Here is a 17,948-nt window from a genome sequence, read left to right as displayed (position 1 = left end):
CGCTATGACAATAAATCTTTGCCGTTATGTAGAGGGCTCGCCTCGCGCTTATCTCTCTGTTCCGTCGATTTAAATCCAGACGGTGTTACACGTTTTCTGTTACATATTAATTTGCTAATCGTTGTTTCTCCATTGGTCTCTGGAATTTAATTCAGATTCCAACTTTACTTTGGTACAGGTCGTGTGAACACAGTTTATTTAATAAATTGGACCAATTTACTTCCATCAAGAGTCCATTAAGCTCTGTCACGTAAAGTGGTTACAAAAGCAAATCCAAAATGTGTGATAAAATCGCATTTTTTGTGAACGAATTAAAAACGACTAGTGCAGTTTTAACAAATTTTGTTTTGAATGAACGATGATTGGTAATTGCGTCCATGATTTTAATTGTTTTGGATGAATGAAACTTTGAAAAACAGTTTTTAATAAATAGTGTATTTAGTTTACTTTATCTGCCGCTCGTCAGCGAAGATAATAACTTTATCTGCCGCTCGTGAGCTCGTCAGATGCCAGCGACACTTTAGAATTATCAATCCAGCAGTATAGTGTCATATTTTAGTGAGGTTTGGAGAAAAAATGTGTTTTGAATTTTTCTTGGGAAATATTTTTGCCGGAACGTATCGTGTTTCCGCGAGAAATCGTAATCTCCCTTTTATCGGTATTAAACTCTCGAAAACATTCCTTTGCTGAATACAAATTTATTCGTCTAATGCAGAATACATTACTCATATACTTAGAGGCATTTCACTTAAAGCGGTTTTATCCTGAATAATAAAATATGAGCATGCGAATAAAATGTCTCATGTTCGTTTTTGTATTTTTTGCTGATTTTAATTTCACTCCCAAATGAATTTCCCTGGGAGGATATTTCAGGCAGATGTTTAATAAATCGCATGAAAAGAAGAGAAACCACTTTATACAGTTGTAAGACCGGCGCTTTTAACTCTTTAACAGAATTAAAAGAAAATACATCAGTAAGGAAAATGTGGAACGAGAGAAACGTTTCCGTGGATTTTTCATAATTTGAGAAACGTTCAGATTGAAAAATGAGCATAATGGATTGTGGTGTGGACAACATGTGGTTAATTTTACCAGATGAAGAGTCCCATCTTGCGGTGTAAAAATAGACGGCTGTATAAATAAAATTAAATCGGAAAATTTGAGATGGCGGAAAACAAATAATTGAATTGGTACAGTCTGTATTGAGCTGGTGCGGATTTTATGAGCCTTGTAATTCGCTGTTTTAGTACATCCAAACTGGGATCATGTCCTTGCGAGTCCTGGAAAACCACAATCGCAGGATAATGCGGGTGACGTTCGTAACTGTAATCAGATCTGGCAGTATTTCTTCATAAAAATCTTTTGCAAGGGTCGTCGTGGAAATCTTTCCGGAGGAAAATGCCTGAGATGGGGCAACAACTGTCGCGGTGGCAATAAAAGTTTTTTGGGAGTTATCGGCGACAAAATCACCTACAATAAAATTAAAGTTGTTAGGACGGTCCGCTGTTTATCGGGACCATTATCAATAAAGAAGAATAGATAATGGACGAACAAATAGAAATCTAAAAAAAATTAAGGGGATAATTTTCGTATTGATTCCTATTTGCAAGTTAAAATTGGGTTGGGAAAGACTTTAAAGAGAAATTTATTGTTATAGTTTTAAAACCGTTCATTAATAATAGTAACGGGCCTTCAAATAAATTTATATTTAGATGAACCTATGGAAATTCAATTGTTTGCAACATTTTTCCAGCGTAGAAAATGACACAAGAAACGTCTGACATTTTAACGAAATAAAATTAGGTTAGAAAATATTTTTAATTTTTGTAGTGCATTTTCCCTATTCCCCCTCCACGGAATATGACAATATGAAATTGGGAAAAAGCTTACCATGTAACCTGTGTAACTCCGGAGAATAATTGGTTACCTACAAAAATTACTTTACACTGTTCACAGAATTAGAATGTCGCCTACGCCTACTCTAAATATATATTTATTTGAAGGCCCGATAGTAGTTGTATCATTAAGAGTAGAAGTGACTCTTTTTGTGCTAAGCCCAGAGATTGAGACCGAGACGAAGCTGAGGTCGGCAACTGGGCGAAGCACAAAAAGACTTTCTGCTCTGCTTTTTATCGCTTAATAATTATTTGATTACTACTACATTACATTATCTGTACTCTTATCATTAACTGTCAAATTCTCCACAAAGATATATTGTTTGAAACATTGTTCCATCTCTCATAAAATTTGCGACTAAATTTGTCCCGAATGCAGGAACCACAACAGAAAATAAATTATTTATGAATGTTCGAAAACAAGTAATACAAATAATAAAAGACGGTCCGATTCGTTCTTCCACTGTTTGTCGATCCGTCGAACCAAATCGATGAGTTCAAATAATAAAAAAAAAAGATCATTCTTGCATGAAGTCGCTGGAGATTTCTGCATCTTACGAGCAATTCTCCGCCATTTTGCTCATCAAAGCTACATCATCATCTATCTATTCATCTACATCGAAAAACAAATATACTTCGAAAGCACCGCCTTCCTGCCAAAGCTCGTTTCAGTGCGCGGAATAAAGAACCGATCGGTATAATTTGTCAATTATGGGAATATGATCGCAAATATAATTCCAGACGATTTTCTTCGGTGCTAGAAGTCACTGCCCTGGAAGCAGAGCCAATATTTGCATTCGGCAAAGCTAACAGCTTCCGAGCACATTGGTCCGATGTTTCGGCGATAATGCGATCAACTTTAAAGTCCAATAGTTGTGCACACGAAAAGCAGAAGAAATGTTTGTTTGTCGAGTAAATTTACAAAAGGCCAACTCCACAAATAAATAGTTTATGTTCATTGTTCTGAAATTTCAAGCCTGAAGTGATCCCTTTTCTGTGTCAAGCATAAATTTAATTATCATGCATGCACCTCTGGAACTTACACAATGACACTAAATAATTTGTAGAAATGGCAATTAAAGTGAATTGAAACACGCTAGGTCTTTTATGTTTTCCTTGGGTGCGATTACAAAGTTTATTGTCGTGTTCGTAATTGTTTTAGTGGAGTTTTACACGTTTTCTTCAAATTGGTCCTTACATGCACAAGGTGCCACATTTTTTAAGTGTCTTGCACCACTTGCACGGTCATTTTAAAAAAATTTGCTTGAAATGGGGTTTTTTTTTTTAATCGTAACAGTAATAATAGCGGTGAAGTTAAGCAACGTCGAGTGTGGTCGATGTTTGGATGGGTGGCTGTCGAGGAAACCGCGTTTACTTCCATTTTTATGTCTAAATATACAGGCTGATTCACGTAGCCCGTTCATTAGAAACTTTCTGATTTCCCCAAATCATATTAATATGAAAATTGGTAGTTCACTATAATTTTGACTTCACATTTCGATTCTACGTTAAATTTTGAGTTTAGAACGTCTTTTCGTCAACACTTATCTGTCATCGTTTTTGACCTATGTCATCTTTTTTGCAAAAAAGCTAGATTGCAGGGCTTCATTAACAAATTTATAACTCTTGAACCATCGGAAATAAATAATTGATTTTTTTTTTTTTGTTGAATTCCTAAAGACCTGGTCGATCTTTTCCGCCATTAGTGAAAAATTTTTTATGTATCATACGCCTACTGAAATTTTTCAAAATTGCTAATCAAAAAATGTTAAAAACTTCATTTTTTTAAATGGCAACCACCATTTGTGACACTAGATATAAATGTAAAATTTAATTCTAAGCCTACTTTTATTAACATTGTGTATGCCTATTCCCAGCCGTTTTGGCGTAATTTCGATTTTTTGTGTAAAATATTCTTTTTTTTATCAAACAATTGTTTTATTTGAATTTTTATTTAACAAGCATATGCAATAAACAGTAGATAACAACGAAATAATAAAAAATAAGCAAATTACCAAAAAAATATTTTCAATGAAATCATTTACATTAAGATTTATTAAAATATTTGTTTGTTAATTTGCTTGTTTTTTATTGTTTTGTTGTTATCTAATATTTATTGCAATGCTATTTTTGAATAAAAATTCAAATAAAACAATTGCTTATAAAAAAGAATATTTTATTAAAAAATTGAAATTACCCCTAAACGGCTGCAAATAGGCATACATAATGTTAATAAAAGTGGCCTTAAAATTTAATTTTACATTTATATCTAGTATCAGAAATTGTAATTTTCGACATTTTTTGATTATCAATTTTAAAAAATTGCAGTAGGCGTATGAAACATAAAAAAACGTCGTTGATAGCGCAGAAAAGCGGCCAAATCTTTGGCAAGTCAGTAAAGTAAAAATAAATTATTCATTTCTGACGGTTCAGGAATTACAATTTTTTTAATGAAGCCTTGCAACCTCACTTTTTTGCAAAAAAGATGACATAGGTCAAAAACGATGACAGATAAGTATTGACCAAAAGACGTATTAAACTCAAAAGTTAACGTAGAATCGAAATGTGAAGTCAAAATGGCGCCTTTCTATTTAAAAAAACAAAGATGGCATCGATTTACGGTATTTCCGGAAGTACCGCCATTTTGAAAATATTTCATTTGAACTTGGAGTAGTCGATTATAGTCAACTACCAATTTTCATATTAATATGATTTTGGGAAATCAAAAAGTTTCTAATGAACTGGCTACGTGAATCAGCCTGTATACATATTAAAATTTAAATGAAAATTTTTTTGCTAAAAAAAAGGTTTTAAAACTGGCACGATTCTGCATTAGACAGTCAAAATATATCCTGATTGTTTATATTGTTGACTAGCACGTGTACGGAAATAATTCATCACTTTATTTTCCCCAATGAACAAAAAGAAGATTAAGAAACTTCTTAGAATTTTCATTTGAAAAATTTATCATTATGGCAATAATTATTATTATTTAACAATTTTTGGGAATATCATATTTACATAACAAGAGAGAATTATAACTGAATTAGTGGAAGATTAAAAGGAACTCCTCATTATGTGGTAACTGGTTCTAAGAATACATACTCGGTTGCCGAAATAATAAATTTCCGCTGAAAGTGAAAAGTTGTTTATATTTTGTAATTTATGATTCAATTATCGCCACATGTACAATTAATCAAAAATACGTAATAAAAATAAAACTACGTACAAATGCAAAAACGGCATTTTTTCTGAGCGGAGTAGAAGTCCTAGGAGTAAAAGTGTCCACAGGCGGCTCTACCGAGTCAAATGTAAGGTCATTTGAAGTATTTGTCACGATTTATTTATCAATTACACGAAATATTTAATAATTAAATTATCCCTTAAAAAAAGCGTCTAAAAAAGCGAAATAACGGAATTATTACCCAATATTTAACCAGTTCCCCTACGGTCTATCACGAGCCGCCCGTTGTGGGCGTGTCCATGGCATGGATATAAATGTTAAAGTCTATTTTTTCCTGGTAGGCGCGTGCGTGCGCATCTCCGAAAGGTAGAATCACATAGCTAAGATTTTTAGCAGGATGCAGGAATTGTTAGTATTTTTGGTTGCATATTATCTAGGGGGATCAGTATTTGTGGTTGCAGATTAAAACTCATGTTTATGATTTAATTTTTGTATAATTTGTAAAATGTAAACAAAAAAGTTTATGAATCAACTCGTGGAAAAATTGATAACAAATATTATACGTACAACATTTTTTATTTTTATTTTATACACACAGGAGTTAAATTGGGTACAAAACAACTCGATACTTTTGGATTCAATCGTTAATTAAAAAAAATAAAATAAAATAATCAACACCGCACTTTTCATCTAAAAAAAAATTACATAACATGGACATGGCCTGCTTCGACTACAATCATTTCTAATAACCATGTATCTTGCAAGACAAAAGGTCTCCCTTCTTGGCGTATTTCTTTTATTTCCCGTAAATATTATTAGATTTTATTAGAACGTTTCTCGTTTAAAACTTTATCTGAACGCAATAAATTAATGAATTTATTGTTCTTGTACAAAATCCTTCATAACTTGATTGACTGCTGTTCTCTGCTCAGTCAGATTAATTTTTGTGTTGGTAAGCATTCTATTACTACTCGTAGTAAAAACTTATTCTATTTATCAACTCCAAGAACGGATTTTCTTAAATTTTCTCATTTGAACAACATGCTCAATATTTCCAACTCTGTCGGTGATCTTGTTGATCTGTTCTCCTGTAGCATTGAAGTGTTAAAATCGTTGGATTTGTCGGATATTTAATTTGTATAGGTCGAATTATACGTGCTCTTTAATTGGGATTTTCCTGTTGAGCATGAAATTAATAATAATAATAATAATAATAACAATATCTTCTTCGCCGAGATATGTCTTCTCTTTCTATTAACAGGCTTTTTCTGTTTCGTTATTTGTGCTATTTGAAATAAACATAGATTTCAATGTTTACAGTTAATTGAAAACAATGTATGTTTGGAATTTCTTCATTGTTTTGCACTTCCCTGTACACAGCATCAATTGTAGGAATTCTGTTTGCAGAGAAAAATGTGTGCACTGTTTTTCGAATGAGATATTTTTGATGTTCATCCATTTCCTATCAGGTTTCTTCGGTGCCTGTAACTGCCCACACTTCTTTTCTTCTGCCAAGTATCATTGAATGGTTCTAAATCCACCAGTGGCGGCTCGTGGGTTAATAACCAGGGGGGTCATTTTGGTTTTGGAATTTTAATTAATACGAAAAAGATATAAATACATGTGTACAAATCTTCAAAAATACGCGCCGTGCTGTATGTGATGATACACTGATAAAAATAAAAAAAATTATAATAAATTGATATATCATCAAAATAAAACATACCTTAAACGTGCTTATATTTCAAGTCAATTCTCCTCTCCTTCAGTTCTGCAAAATGATCTATGACCTTTTCGTTGAAGTTTGGAATGTTCTTCACAAGTGTTTTTTCGATGCTCAGCATAGACAAGGCACTAAGTCTAGATTGTCCCATTGTATTGCGTAAAAATGTTTTTACCCGTTTCAAAGTTGAAAAACATCTCTCACTTTCCACGGTCGTCATGGGTAGTGTACATAAGATATTTAATAATTTCACTGCTTCAGAAAATGTTTCAGACAAATTCATATTAATAAAAAGTTGAAGTATGGCGACTGCACCGGCACTGTTGCGAAAATCCTCACGACAATATATTACTTCAAGTTCTGATTTTAGTTTAGAAATATTTACTGTAGCATAATTAGCCTTCACCATATTTAAGATATTTTGGGGAAAATTGGTTGTGTATTCTTCAAATTTCTCCGCCTGGAATAACTGTGAAATCATCAGATGATCATTGAATCCGAATCTATGACCAATTTCAGACATAATAATGTCGCAAATTTCAAGTGAAATTAGTCGCTTAGAATCTTCTCCATTAGCTTTTCTCGTATTCGCTGATGATGTGCTTGGTTCTTCTGATTTTAAAATAGCACTTCTTACTTTTTGAATATTGCTGTTGAAAGACATTATGTAGTTTTTGACTAATATAACATCAATATTTCGCATTTGTAATTGTTTGAACAATATATCTACATGAGGCATTATTTTATGGAAAAAATTTAACCAAAATAAAAAAAGTTCATCTTCCAAATGTCTTTTTAAACCAGTTGCTTGATTTATATTGTTACCGTCTTCCTCCTCATCAATGATTTGCTCCAAACAACGTACTAAATCTTCTTTATAACTGTGTACAGTTTCAACACACTTTGTATTGAAAGCCCATCGAGTGGGTGCAGCTTTAGGTAATCTCACCTTAACCACCCTATCCAGTACCGCCGTACGTTTTGGGGATCGTCCGAAAAAAGACGAAAATGCATGTAAATTTGCAAAAAATATTTTTATCGGTTTGTGTTGACTCGCCGCTTTTTGGAGGATAAGATTAAGTTGGTGGGCATAACAGTGAATGAAGTGTGCATTTGGATATGTTTCTTTAATTTTTATTTGTACTCCTCCCAGCTTACCGCTCATAACTGATGCTCCATCGTAACTTTGACCAATCAATTTATGGGGTGCTTCATTAATTTTTAATAATTTGAGTTCTTCCTTTATTGCATCGGTTAAATGTTGTGCTGTGGTACCTGGAGGGTTGACAAACTTCCAAAACCTTTCATACACAATACCATGCAATGCATATCGAAAGATAAAAATCATTTGTGTTTTATTGGAGCTATCTGTGGTCTCATCCACTTGAATTGCCACAAAATTTGTCTGGTCAATTTCCTGTATTATATGTGTTTGTACAGGGTGTTTATAAATGTCTGTGATCGCGGTTTGCCATGAAATTAGATTCATACAAATGGTAACTAGTACTATAATAAATTTGAGGTTAAGTGTAATCTGACAACAAATGTCAGTGCAAAATGTCAATTCCATCAATGTTTTACCCTTTTACCAATAAAGTGATAGCCGTAGTATAAGTGGTAGGTAAACGTGAAATAGACTTATCCATTTCAGGCAGATTTGATTTCAGTCAGATTTAAGCCAGGTTGAAAAAGAATGAAGGTTAGAGGAGGAACCATCTCTAAAAAAAAAACAGGATTAATCTGGTCCGGATGATAGCACCCTAGAAGAGCTTAGGGTTACCAGATGAACATACGAATGGTCAGAAAAGCAAGCGAGAGCAGAGGAGCAGATCAGTGGATTTAGACTGAAGTGCCAATCTCCGCAAAAGAAATGTTTGGATTATCTTCAATTCTTTCGCGGATATCTTCCACAATGTCTTGAGCAACTGGTGGTCTACCTGAAGACTTGCTTTTTACGACGCTCCTAGTTTCCTGAATGCGTTCTAAAGTTCGTCTGATTTTCTGACGTAGACAATGATCGTCACAATGGTAATCTGGAAATCTGATGCGGAATTGATCGAGACAAGGCTCGACAGAGTATGCCCAGACACCATCGTTATCTATACCGTTCCTAAAATAAGCCTCTAAAATGAATTTATTTTGTTCGAATTCCATCTTTCACAATCTGTCTACTTGACGTATAATTATTTTGACGTGCATTGCTAGTCAAGTTCACGATTTTGTAGAGAATTAGCTTTTTTCAAAGGCAACGTGATAACAGACATTTATAAACACGCTGTATAACGGCTAACATTGAATCTAAAATTTGGTTCTGAATTGTTTTCGATTTTCCTTTAAATACTGTACTTTTTTCCATATGCTCTTTAAATATTGAGTCTAGTTCAGAGACAAAATCAATAAGGCCTCTAAAAATCCCAGGATTATTGGACATGTCACTTTCGTCATGACCGCGTAATGCAAGTTCGAAGACTCCGCAAAATTTAACACAATCAATTATTTTGTTTAAAATATACCTATTTTTAGAAACCGATTCATTAAAGTCCTGCACTGATTTACGATACGCACTGTCAAGTTGCTGTCTTATGTCAACACGTCCTAAACAGGAGTAACTCATTGAACAATTTATATGCACAGCGGAAGACGCATGCTTTTTTATTTTGTCTTTTAAATGTTTAATATCGGTTACTCCATGTTTAGCCCATACGGGATCAGTTGAAAACAATAAACACGGATAGCAAAAAAACGCATTTTTCACACTACATCCGCAAATCCAGTTGCACAAATCGTACATCGATTCTTTAAAGTATCTGTGGATATCTTTACCCCTATCCTTTGTTGTTTGTTTCAAATCCATTTTTGGTTTTGGTCGCCCAATTTCCTTTTTTTCAAGTCGCCGTTCATAATTCAGTGTTCCAGCTGACTTCAGCGCAAATATCTCCTCAACAACACTCATTTTGTTTTGATAAAAGTAAAATTTCACAACATTCACAACTTGGACTGCAACTACACATAAACAATAAACACTCCAGTGACTTAACTCCGCAAGTCCTGAAGGCAATTATTATCACTGATCTCTATAATGCACATTGCACAATATTATGCACTGCTTTTTTTTACTCGCTGAACATACAATGTAAAATGGCAATGTTTTTTAAAGTCAACAATTCAAATCATTTGAGATAGGCAACCAAACTTACAGATGCATTATGCGTGTGTATCCCGATGCATAGATTCTATCCGAAAATTTGTTTGAGTGCATTGCTGTCAAAGTTATCAATCGATTGCTTTGTCAGCAATGCACCAAAATGGAATTTTCAGGATATGAATCTATGCAGAGTTATTTATATTCGTCAAGAAAATCGCATGAATACATTAACCATCAGTGAAGGACAAAAAGTATCTAAAGTTTTTTAAAAATACATATCGAAACTGTAGAATTTTAACTCCTCAACAAATTCAACTTTTATTTATAAAAATGTAGTAATTCGAATAAAAATGTTGCTATTTTTGTTATATTGGAAATATTTTTCTTTTCACCTAGAGTTGTCAAAATTCTTTCCGGAAATATTTTATGTATCCATGGTTATAACAATAAACGTAGCTTTCTTATTGGATAGTAGATTCATGAATGCAATTTTCAGTAAATTAAAAAACTCACGGCAGAGATCAGTGGCAGTTACGTATGCGCAGTTGAAACAAAACATTTATCGGGCCGTCGACCACATTAGCCGTATAGGAGTAAAAGGTGACTCTCACTTGCACTCAAGAAATTCGGTATCTGCTGTCACTGTTCTTCTTTACATGCATTTCTCCATAAGCCACTAGAGCTGTGTAGGGTCAATCTGAGTAACGGCCCGGCTTGCGGGCGGGCGCGCATTGCATTACTAGTTCTGAATGTAGATTGCTGAGGATTTTAAATTTGAGACTGTTAGACAAAAAATATTTGTATTAAAATTATGTGATTTTGATTAGAATATTTTAGGAGGGTCATTGACCAATTGACCCTAAGGAAAAGCCGCCATTGAAATCCACAACCTTCAACACAAAGTAATTAAGCTGTGATACAACAAAAAAAAAACTCAGAAATCAATACCAGTATAATCTGCAGTTTTTTCCATTTGAGCCGTCTTGGTTAACTCGGCAAAATCCTTGGAGATCCCACGAAATACTTTAACGATCATTTCTTTCTCGGCTTGTGAGAAATTTGCTATAAATATGCACTAATAAAAAACTGTTACTTGCTGTTAGCATAAATCCAACTTACGCCGTTTATTTGGTGATCGAAATTGAGACATCTTGTTGACATATAAAAACTTCTTAACCTATAAGAACTAAGACCTGTTTCTTTAATAAATAAACGGACACAACAGAAAACAGACACGAAACAGAAACAAAACAGACACAAAACACGAACGGAAAAGTAAGACACGATGAAACAAAAATGGCAGCTTGGACCTGATTGACAGTACAGAACACTGTAATATTGCACATTTCTCTAGTGTAAGTAGAAAAATAAAGTAACCAATAGGAAAGTCGCATTTCGTTGCAGGATTTTGTAAATGCGCACGCACGCGCCTACCAGGAAAAAATAGACTATAGATGTCATGAATGGCGTTAAAATCATATAAAGCTCAAGATGAGCGTTCAGTGTTAAAAAATAAACAGTTATAAGTTGTAATCGTTTGCTATTCACGTTTTGATAGTTTTACTTTGTATATTATCGAAACTTCAAGTACCAATAACAAGGGAAGTAAAAATTACTGGTGCGTTAAAATTTGAAAGCTCTAAATTTGAAGATTGTAATTTTAATGTAACTGTAGAAAAAGACAAATAAATGAGTTCGATTTTTTTTGTGATCCGCTTGAAGATAGTATATATCATTTAAAGTAGAAGGTCTTTTTGTGCTTCGCCCAGTTGTCGACCTCGACTTCGTCTCGGTCTTCAATCTCTGAGAAAAACTCACTTCTAGTCTTAATGATATAATCTAAATACTATTATTATATCATGAGGCCCCAAATATTTTATGTTACGTTACATTAAATCAAATGAATAGAAATAGAGGCATAATATAAAAGTACTTAGAAATTTATACATAAACATAATGTAGATACATCTTAAATTAATTTATTACACTTATAAAAGTGTTATTTTCATTTTTACTTGGCGTTGTTTGCTTCTCGAAGAGGGCTTGCCCTCTGTCCTATAATTCGTTTTTAATAATAATAATTAATAATGATAAATTTAGTAATCTTTTATTGTACCTATTATAATTTCTTTGTAAATGCAATTCTGTATACAAAATAAGAAAAATAACAAAAATTCAAATAAAGACAGTACCTACTCGTAATAAAACGTAAAAATTATGTGATGAATTATTTATATATTTTTATTTGTGGTTTTTATAGTTGTCGTCGAGGAAATGAGATGGATTCGTAAACAAATAAATATTTATGGCAAAATTTTCTCACTTTTCGAAACTTTGTAGTAAACTTTTCCCGAAACGATGTCAACATTAATTACACCTAAAATCACGTTTAGAGTATTTTTTAAAAAATCCAATTTTAATTTTTCAAATTTTCTATCTATTTTTATAATTGCTGTGCCAAATTCAAAGAATAAAAAATTAAAATCAAATTTCAATACTACTAACTACTGAATACTAATGCCCTTTAGAGTTTATACGGGTGTTCATTTTTAAATTTCTCCTCAAAGCTGGCGTTGAAGAGTCGATTGTGAGCGCACCACGGATTACAGATCACTAGGGCCCGGATTTTAGGCAAAATGGACTATTTTTATTTTTTAAGGCACATGTATGAAACTTGTCTATAAATGATTTCTGGCTTAATTAGAGTAATTAGAGCCATATTTGATTCTGCCTATTCGGCCTAAAATGCCCTTTAAATACCTATTTTACCTTTTAACTGCCTGAACATGCCTAAAATGACCAAAAATCAATTTCATTTTTGCGGTTTTTTCCCAATTTTCGAATTCTGGGAAGTTTACGGTATTGAAAATGTAAAAGTGGTACCTCAATAAAATTTACAATGCTTTATGATTTTAAAATTTAAGGAGATGTAATTACTGAAATGTACAAAGTGCAGTACAATACAGGAATTACTTTTTCGCTTTTACGGTTGGGACCATGATGTCAGCGGTAAATACTCCGACAATACCTAAGTACCACAAACCATTAGACTGGACTGGCATAAATTACAGAGTTTATCTGTTTGCCTCTGTTCGAAGGGGTGCAGGTATACGCGGTCTAATGTTTTCTGATACTTAGGTATTGTTAGAAGCTTTAACGTTTATAAAATGGTCCTTGCCATAAAAACGAAAATTAAAATCCCGAAGTGAAACAATAAGAGAAACCTTAAGGGTGTCATTTTCTAAAAATTTAAGAAATATAAAATTAACCATCTCCTCTGAAATTTGGTGGGAGACGTAAATATAAGCATTACAAATTTGTCATTTCTCGTTTACTTTATCTCCGTGCAGTGGTCGTGTTTCTTGTGAACCTGTTTAAAGTGAACATAATGCCGAAACAAAAAATTAGTTTACGCGAAAAAATATTACAGTGGACAAGCAAGAAAGATTTATATGAAATAAAATCAACCCGAGAAATGTTTTGTAAAGCTTGTGGTAAACTGGTAAGTTAAGCATAATTAAAAATATGTCATTTTATATTTTTTACTTATTTGAAAATTTTATTTTTTGTAGTTTATATGCGAAAAAAAATGTCACTTGCAACAGCATGAGCAAACGGCCATCCATAAAGAGAACATTATGACACCGCTTCGGCAAACGTTGCTGACACAGAACTTGGAGGAATCGGCAAATAGTACATTCAATATGGAACTTTGTAACGTCTTTTTAGCTGCCAATATACCATGGCACAAACTACAAAATCCTGCGTTTCAGAATTTTCTGACAAAATATTGTGGTAGAAAAATTCCGGATGAGTCTACTTTACGGAAAAATTATTTACCAAAATGCTACAAAGATGTATGAACATACTATCTTTTAATATTTAATTTAAAATTATTTTCACTTTTAGACTATTGACCGCATTCGGAATGAGCTGGATCCTTTTAACATATGGGTTTCAGTTGACGAAACAACAGATGCACTTGGGCGATATGTGGCGAATTGTCTGGTTGGGAAACTTTCAGAAGATGAACCTGGAAAATCTTATCTTTTGGCGTCTAAACAATTAGAAAGAACAAATCATGAGACAATAGCTAGATTCGTAAATCAATCTTTAGGTAAGGGTTTTTCACTTTTTTAAATTTATTTTGATTTAAAATTTCTATGCGTAGAAATCTTGTGGAGTACCAGAGTTGTTGCTGAAAAGTTTCTTTTGTTTGTAACGGATGGAGCACCATATATGATAAAATCTGGTAGACACCTTAAGGTGTTTTATCCAAAAATTGTGCATGTCACATGCTTAGCGCATGCTTTAAATCTAGTGGCTGAAAAAATTCGCTATCAATATGAAGATGTGGATAATTTAATTTCGAACGTGAAAAAAATTTTCGTTAAGGCACCTTTGAGAGTTGAAATGTACAAAGAAAAACTAAAAGAAATGCCACTGCCTCCACAGCCAATTTTAACACGATGGGGAACATGGCTTCAGGCTGCTATGTTTTACAGCGAACACTTTGATTCCATTAAAGAAGTAAGTATATAAAAGATAAGCAAATTAATTGATTGTTAAACTGTTTTTAACTACTCACAGGTTGTCATGTCCTTTGATGGAAGTTCTGCTGTTGCTATTCAAAAAGCACAGTCTATAATGAAGAAACCCGGAATAAAAAACCAATTAATTTATGTTCGCAGTAATTTTAAAATAATCTGCGAAAGTATTACTCAATTGGAAAAAAATGGGTTACCTTTAACCGATTCAATCAAAATTGTTGAAAACGTATTTACCTCCCTAAAAAAATCTCCAGGCCCTGTAGCAGCAGTAGCATTAAAAAAACTTGAAGATGTTACTGAAAAAAATCCTGGATACAAATTTCTTCTAGAATTGGCAAGAATTTTTAGAGGTGAAGATGTGCCGGAACATGACACCAAAATGGAAGAAATTTATTACAAATTTGCGCCCATTACCTCTTGCGAGGTAGAAAGAAGTTTTTCAAAATATAAGTCCATTTTGGTGGATAACCGACAATGTTTTAAAGTAGAAAATTTAGAGCAATATCTTGTATGCAATGTAAATACGTAACAATGTAAATAACTAACAAACTTGTAGTATTGTATATTAATTAATAAAAAATAATTAGTAAATATCTTGTTGTGTGTACCTACTTAAAACTTTAAAAACACATTTTTTAATTTAATTAACCACAACTTTAAGGACCTAGTATGGCTTATTTTCAGTTTTTAAGGGACTATTTGCAGTAGTTTAAGGGACTATTTTAGGCACCTATTTCCGACTTTTTAATTGCCTAAAATCCGGGCCCTACAGATCACCAATCAGCTGTTTAAATCTAACCTTACTTTTTGCGTCGTTTGTGTTTTAATTCGCAGACGAGTGGTGCGTTCACAATCGACTCTTCAACGCCAACTTTGAAGATAAATTTAAATGAACACCCCATATTTTTCCAACAATTGCAATTTAAATTATTTATTGTGTCAGTGAATTAATACTATTGACTAAAAAATTATAAAACGCTGTCAATTCTCGCATATTATTTTATGAAATCCCATTTATTTTTTATTTTAAATTTTAATTGAATTTAATGTACTGCTGGTCACGTCTCTTTGAAATGTTTTAATAAACTGCAAACATTTAAAATATTTTCGTTTATTTCCCCGGCCTCTTGCCTGAATATAAACAATAACTAAAAAAAAAAATTAAAATTGTCTATGTGAAAATATAAATTTTATTGTGAATAATGTTTAAAAAGGATTTAAATAGTTGTGTTGATTACATCAGTGTAAAGTTTCCAGCTTAACTAAAATTACAAATAAATATTTAAGACATTTTTGGGAACAAAAGATGTATTTTACAGTGAATAATGAAGACAATTTTTGGAACGTCTAAAAAAATTTCCAACAAATTACTGAAATTCTGTGTTATTTAAAAACCGACTTGCTACACATTCAACCTCGCTCCAGTGGCAGTGACATTAATTTTTTTATTAAGATTATTGAGCAATGAACATTAGCTTAGCGGACGCGAAAAGCGCCTGTGTTTACAAAGCTTCAAAGCTCGTATTAGTTTAGCGCCTTCGTAACAAGAAAAGAATAAAGGAAATTTATAATTTATTGGGCCATAATGCCAAGCTCTTATAAACAAAATAAAATAACTGTAACAGACATTTCGCCTGGATTTTACTTTTAAGCGAAACTTAAAAATAATTAAGAGTGGGCGACGAACAAGAACTTGGTAAAATTAGCAAAAAATATTGTGATTTTTTGTTTCTTAGAATAATTCGTGAAATGTCTTTAGCAGTGGTAAAAGATTTTTTTCGATAAAAATTCTTGAGCACAGTACTCACCTCTTGAACAAACAAATTCATCATAACAGCTCTTCAGTAATGTTAGCAGAATTTATTATTTTATAGTAAAAAATTGCATTAACGTTGAAGTGTTGAAAACAGAATGTCTCAGCCTTGGAAGACTAAACATAATCAAGACAGGTTTGTATTTATTTGCGTTTGCAAAGCTTCTTCATTAACATTTTGATGGCGCTTGCCAACAAGCTTTCGCTTTACAGAAGCCAGATCTAAGAAGCGAAAAAATCTCGCCGTTTGCGTGATCTATCCGAAATAATCTAGAACAGTGATAAAAATTGTAAATCTGCGATTGTGAAAGCACCGCGATTTTATTTTATTTTTCCTCCGTATCCATATCCCTCGCCAGATGAATTCTTTAGTAACAGGTTGATGACTACCCTCGCACGAGCCCATTCAATCCTCCGCCATAAATCCCCCAAGACGATACATTGAAAAGAACATAATGTGCAGCTCCGCCGAATTGATTCGACACGATACTTCTTCGGAGGAGAAACAAAAGCGAACACTCCAAAATTTCCCTCTTTATTAGCCCCGACAAATAACTCCAGGAAGGAACTCGACGGGGAAAGGACAAATCTCATTTACCTTGACGGATCCACTTTAAAAAATTCCTGGAAGCGTTGGTGTCCCTTTCGACGGCGTCAACATTCCCGGAACTTTTCAGTTTTTCAGCGTCACCGGATCCTTGCGTTCGCCACGAAAACGCGCGAATAACTGAACTGAAAGGATGCAAAGCTGCGCTTGCTATCATCGCACGGATATCGGTGACGTAAGTGAAACAATCGACGCTGGTTTCCTTAAATCGTTTCTACTTCCTGTTGACATTTGGTCTGACTGGACCGAAGTGGCCAATTAAAAATTTGTCAAAGTGCTGAAAATTTTGGAAAACATTCAAAAGCTTTTGTGAGAAAGACCCGACTGCTAGAATGTTTTCCGAAAAAAAAATAACAACAGTAAAGGACAGAATAAATTTTAAATTGGATCAAGTACACTTGTATTTAAAATTTTTTGGAAAAGAAAGCACCACATGACTCCAAGAATTGATTGTGTTGAATGAGAAAATATGAGAATTGAAAAATAAATTAATTTCAAAATTATTACATCCTATTTTTGCATCTCCTCCGCGATATTTATCAAATAAACTTTCTTAAACGTTGAGAAAGCTATTTTTAAAGATGCTCATCAATTACGTCATTTACAGGTGGTAAAGCTAAATTTTAATCGGTTTCTCCATCATTATAAATCCATCCAACAAGAAACGTCGATTCTGTCACACTTTTATCTGGAAAAAAGTGATTAATGTTCCGGACTTTTCCTAACAAGTGATTAATTTCCTCGACCGAACTATTAATTTTATTGTTCAAGTAGAAAGGACCTTCAAGGCACTAATAGCGAAAAAGGATTGTAACAAAAGGGATCCATTCAGTAATAATAATTAGAAACAACCTTGCTAGTGAAGACCTGTTTTCACCACACCACAATGGAAATTTGCTAGGGACGCACAGGTGAATGTTTTTCACTCGCTCGGCTAAACTCGCCCCGCCCCGAACTTACTCGAATGGGCCTTTCACCTGGGAGCGTGTGACGGCGTGGCGCGTGACGGTGAAACTAATTCGCTGCCCGAG

The 17,948-nt window shown here is 33.3% G+C and overlaps 2 protein-coding genes across 7 annotated transcripts in view; one reads left to right on the top strand and one right to left on the bottom strand.

Moving 5' to 3' along the window:
• The window catches only part of Dh31-R (Diuretic hormone 31 Receptor), a 102,534-nt gene extending 85,480 nt beyond the window's left edge, over positions 1-17,054 (bottom strand). For 5 of the 6 annotated variants that reach the window (XM_069040979.1, XM_069040982.1, XM_069040984.1 and 2 more), the window contains exon 1: positions 16,909-17,054. The gene's annotated coding sequence lies outside the window, so the exon portion shown is untranslated. The remainder of the gene's footprint in view (positions 1-16,908) is intronic. The other variant, XM_069040981.1, reaches the window with a different exon arrangement.
• LOC138126801 (uncharacterized) lies at positions 12,555-15,088 on the top strand. Its single transcript, XM_069042572.1, has 5 exons — positions 12,555-13,449; positions 13,520-13,804; positions 13,857-14,064; positions 14,119-14,477; positions 14,538-15,088. Exons 1-5 carry the CDS (start codon positions 13,336-13,338, stop codon positions 15,024-15,026), a joined length of 1,455 nt encoding a protein of 484 aa, XP_068898673.1. The 5' UTR covers positions 12,555-13,335; the 3' UTR covers positions 15,027-15,088.
• Positions 17,055-17,948: the final 894 nt, after the last annotated feature.

This window comes from Tenebrio molitor, chromosome 3, assembly GCF_963966145.1.
Source record: "Tenebrio molitor chromosome 3, icTenMoli1.1, whole genome shotgun sequence".
Lineage (NCBI taxonomy): Eukaryota > Metazoa > Arthropoda > Insecta > Coleoptera > Tenebrionidae > Tenebrio > Tenebrio molitor.
The sequence above is the reverse complement of the archived record's forward strand: the minus strand, read 5'-3'. Positions and strand labels throughout refer to the sequence as shown.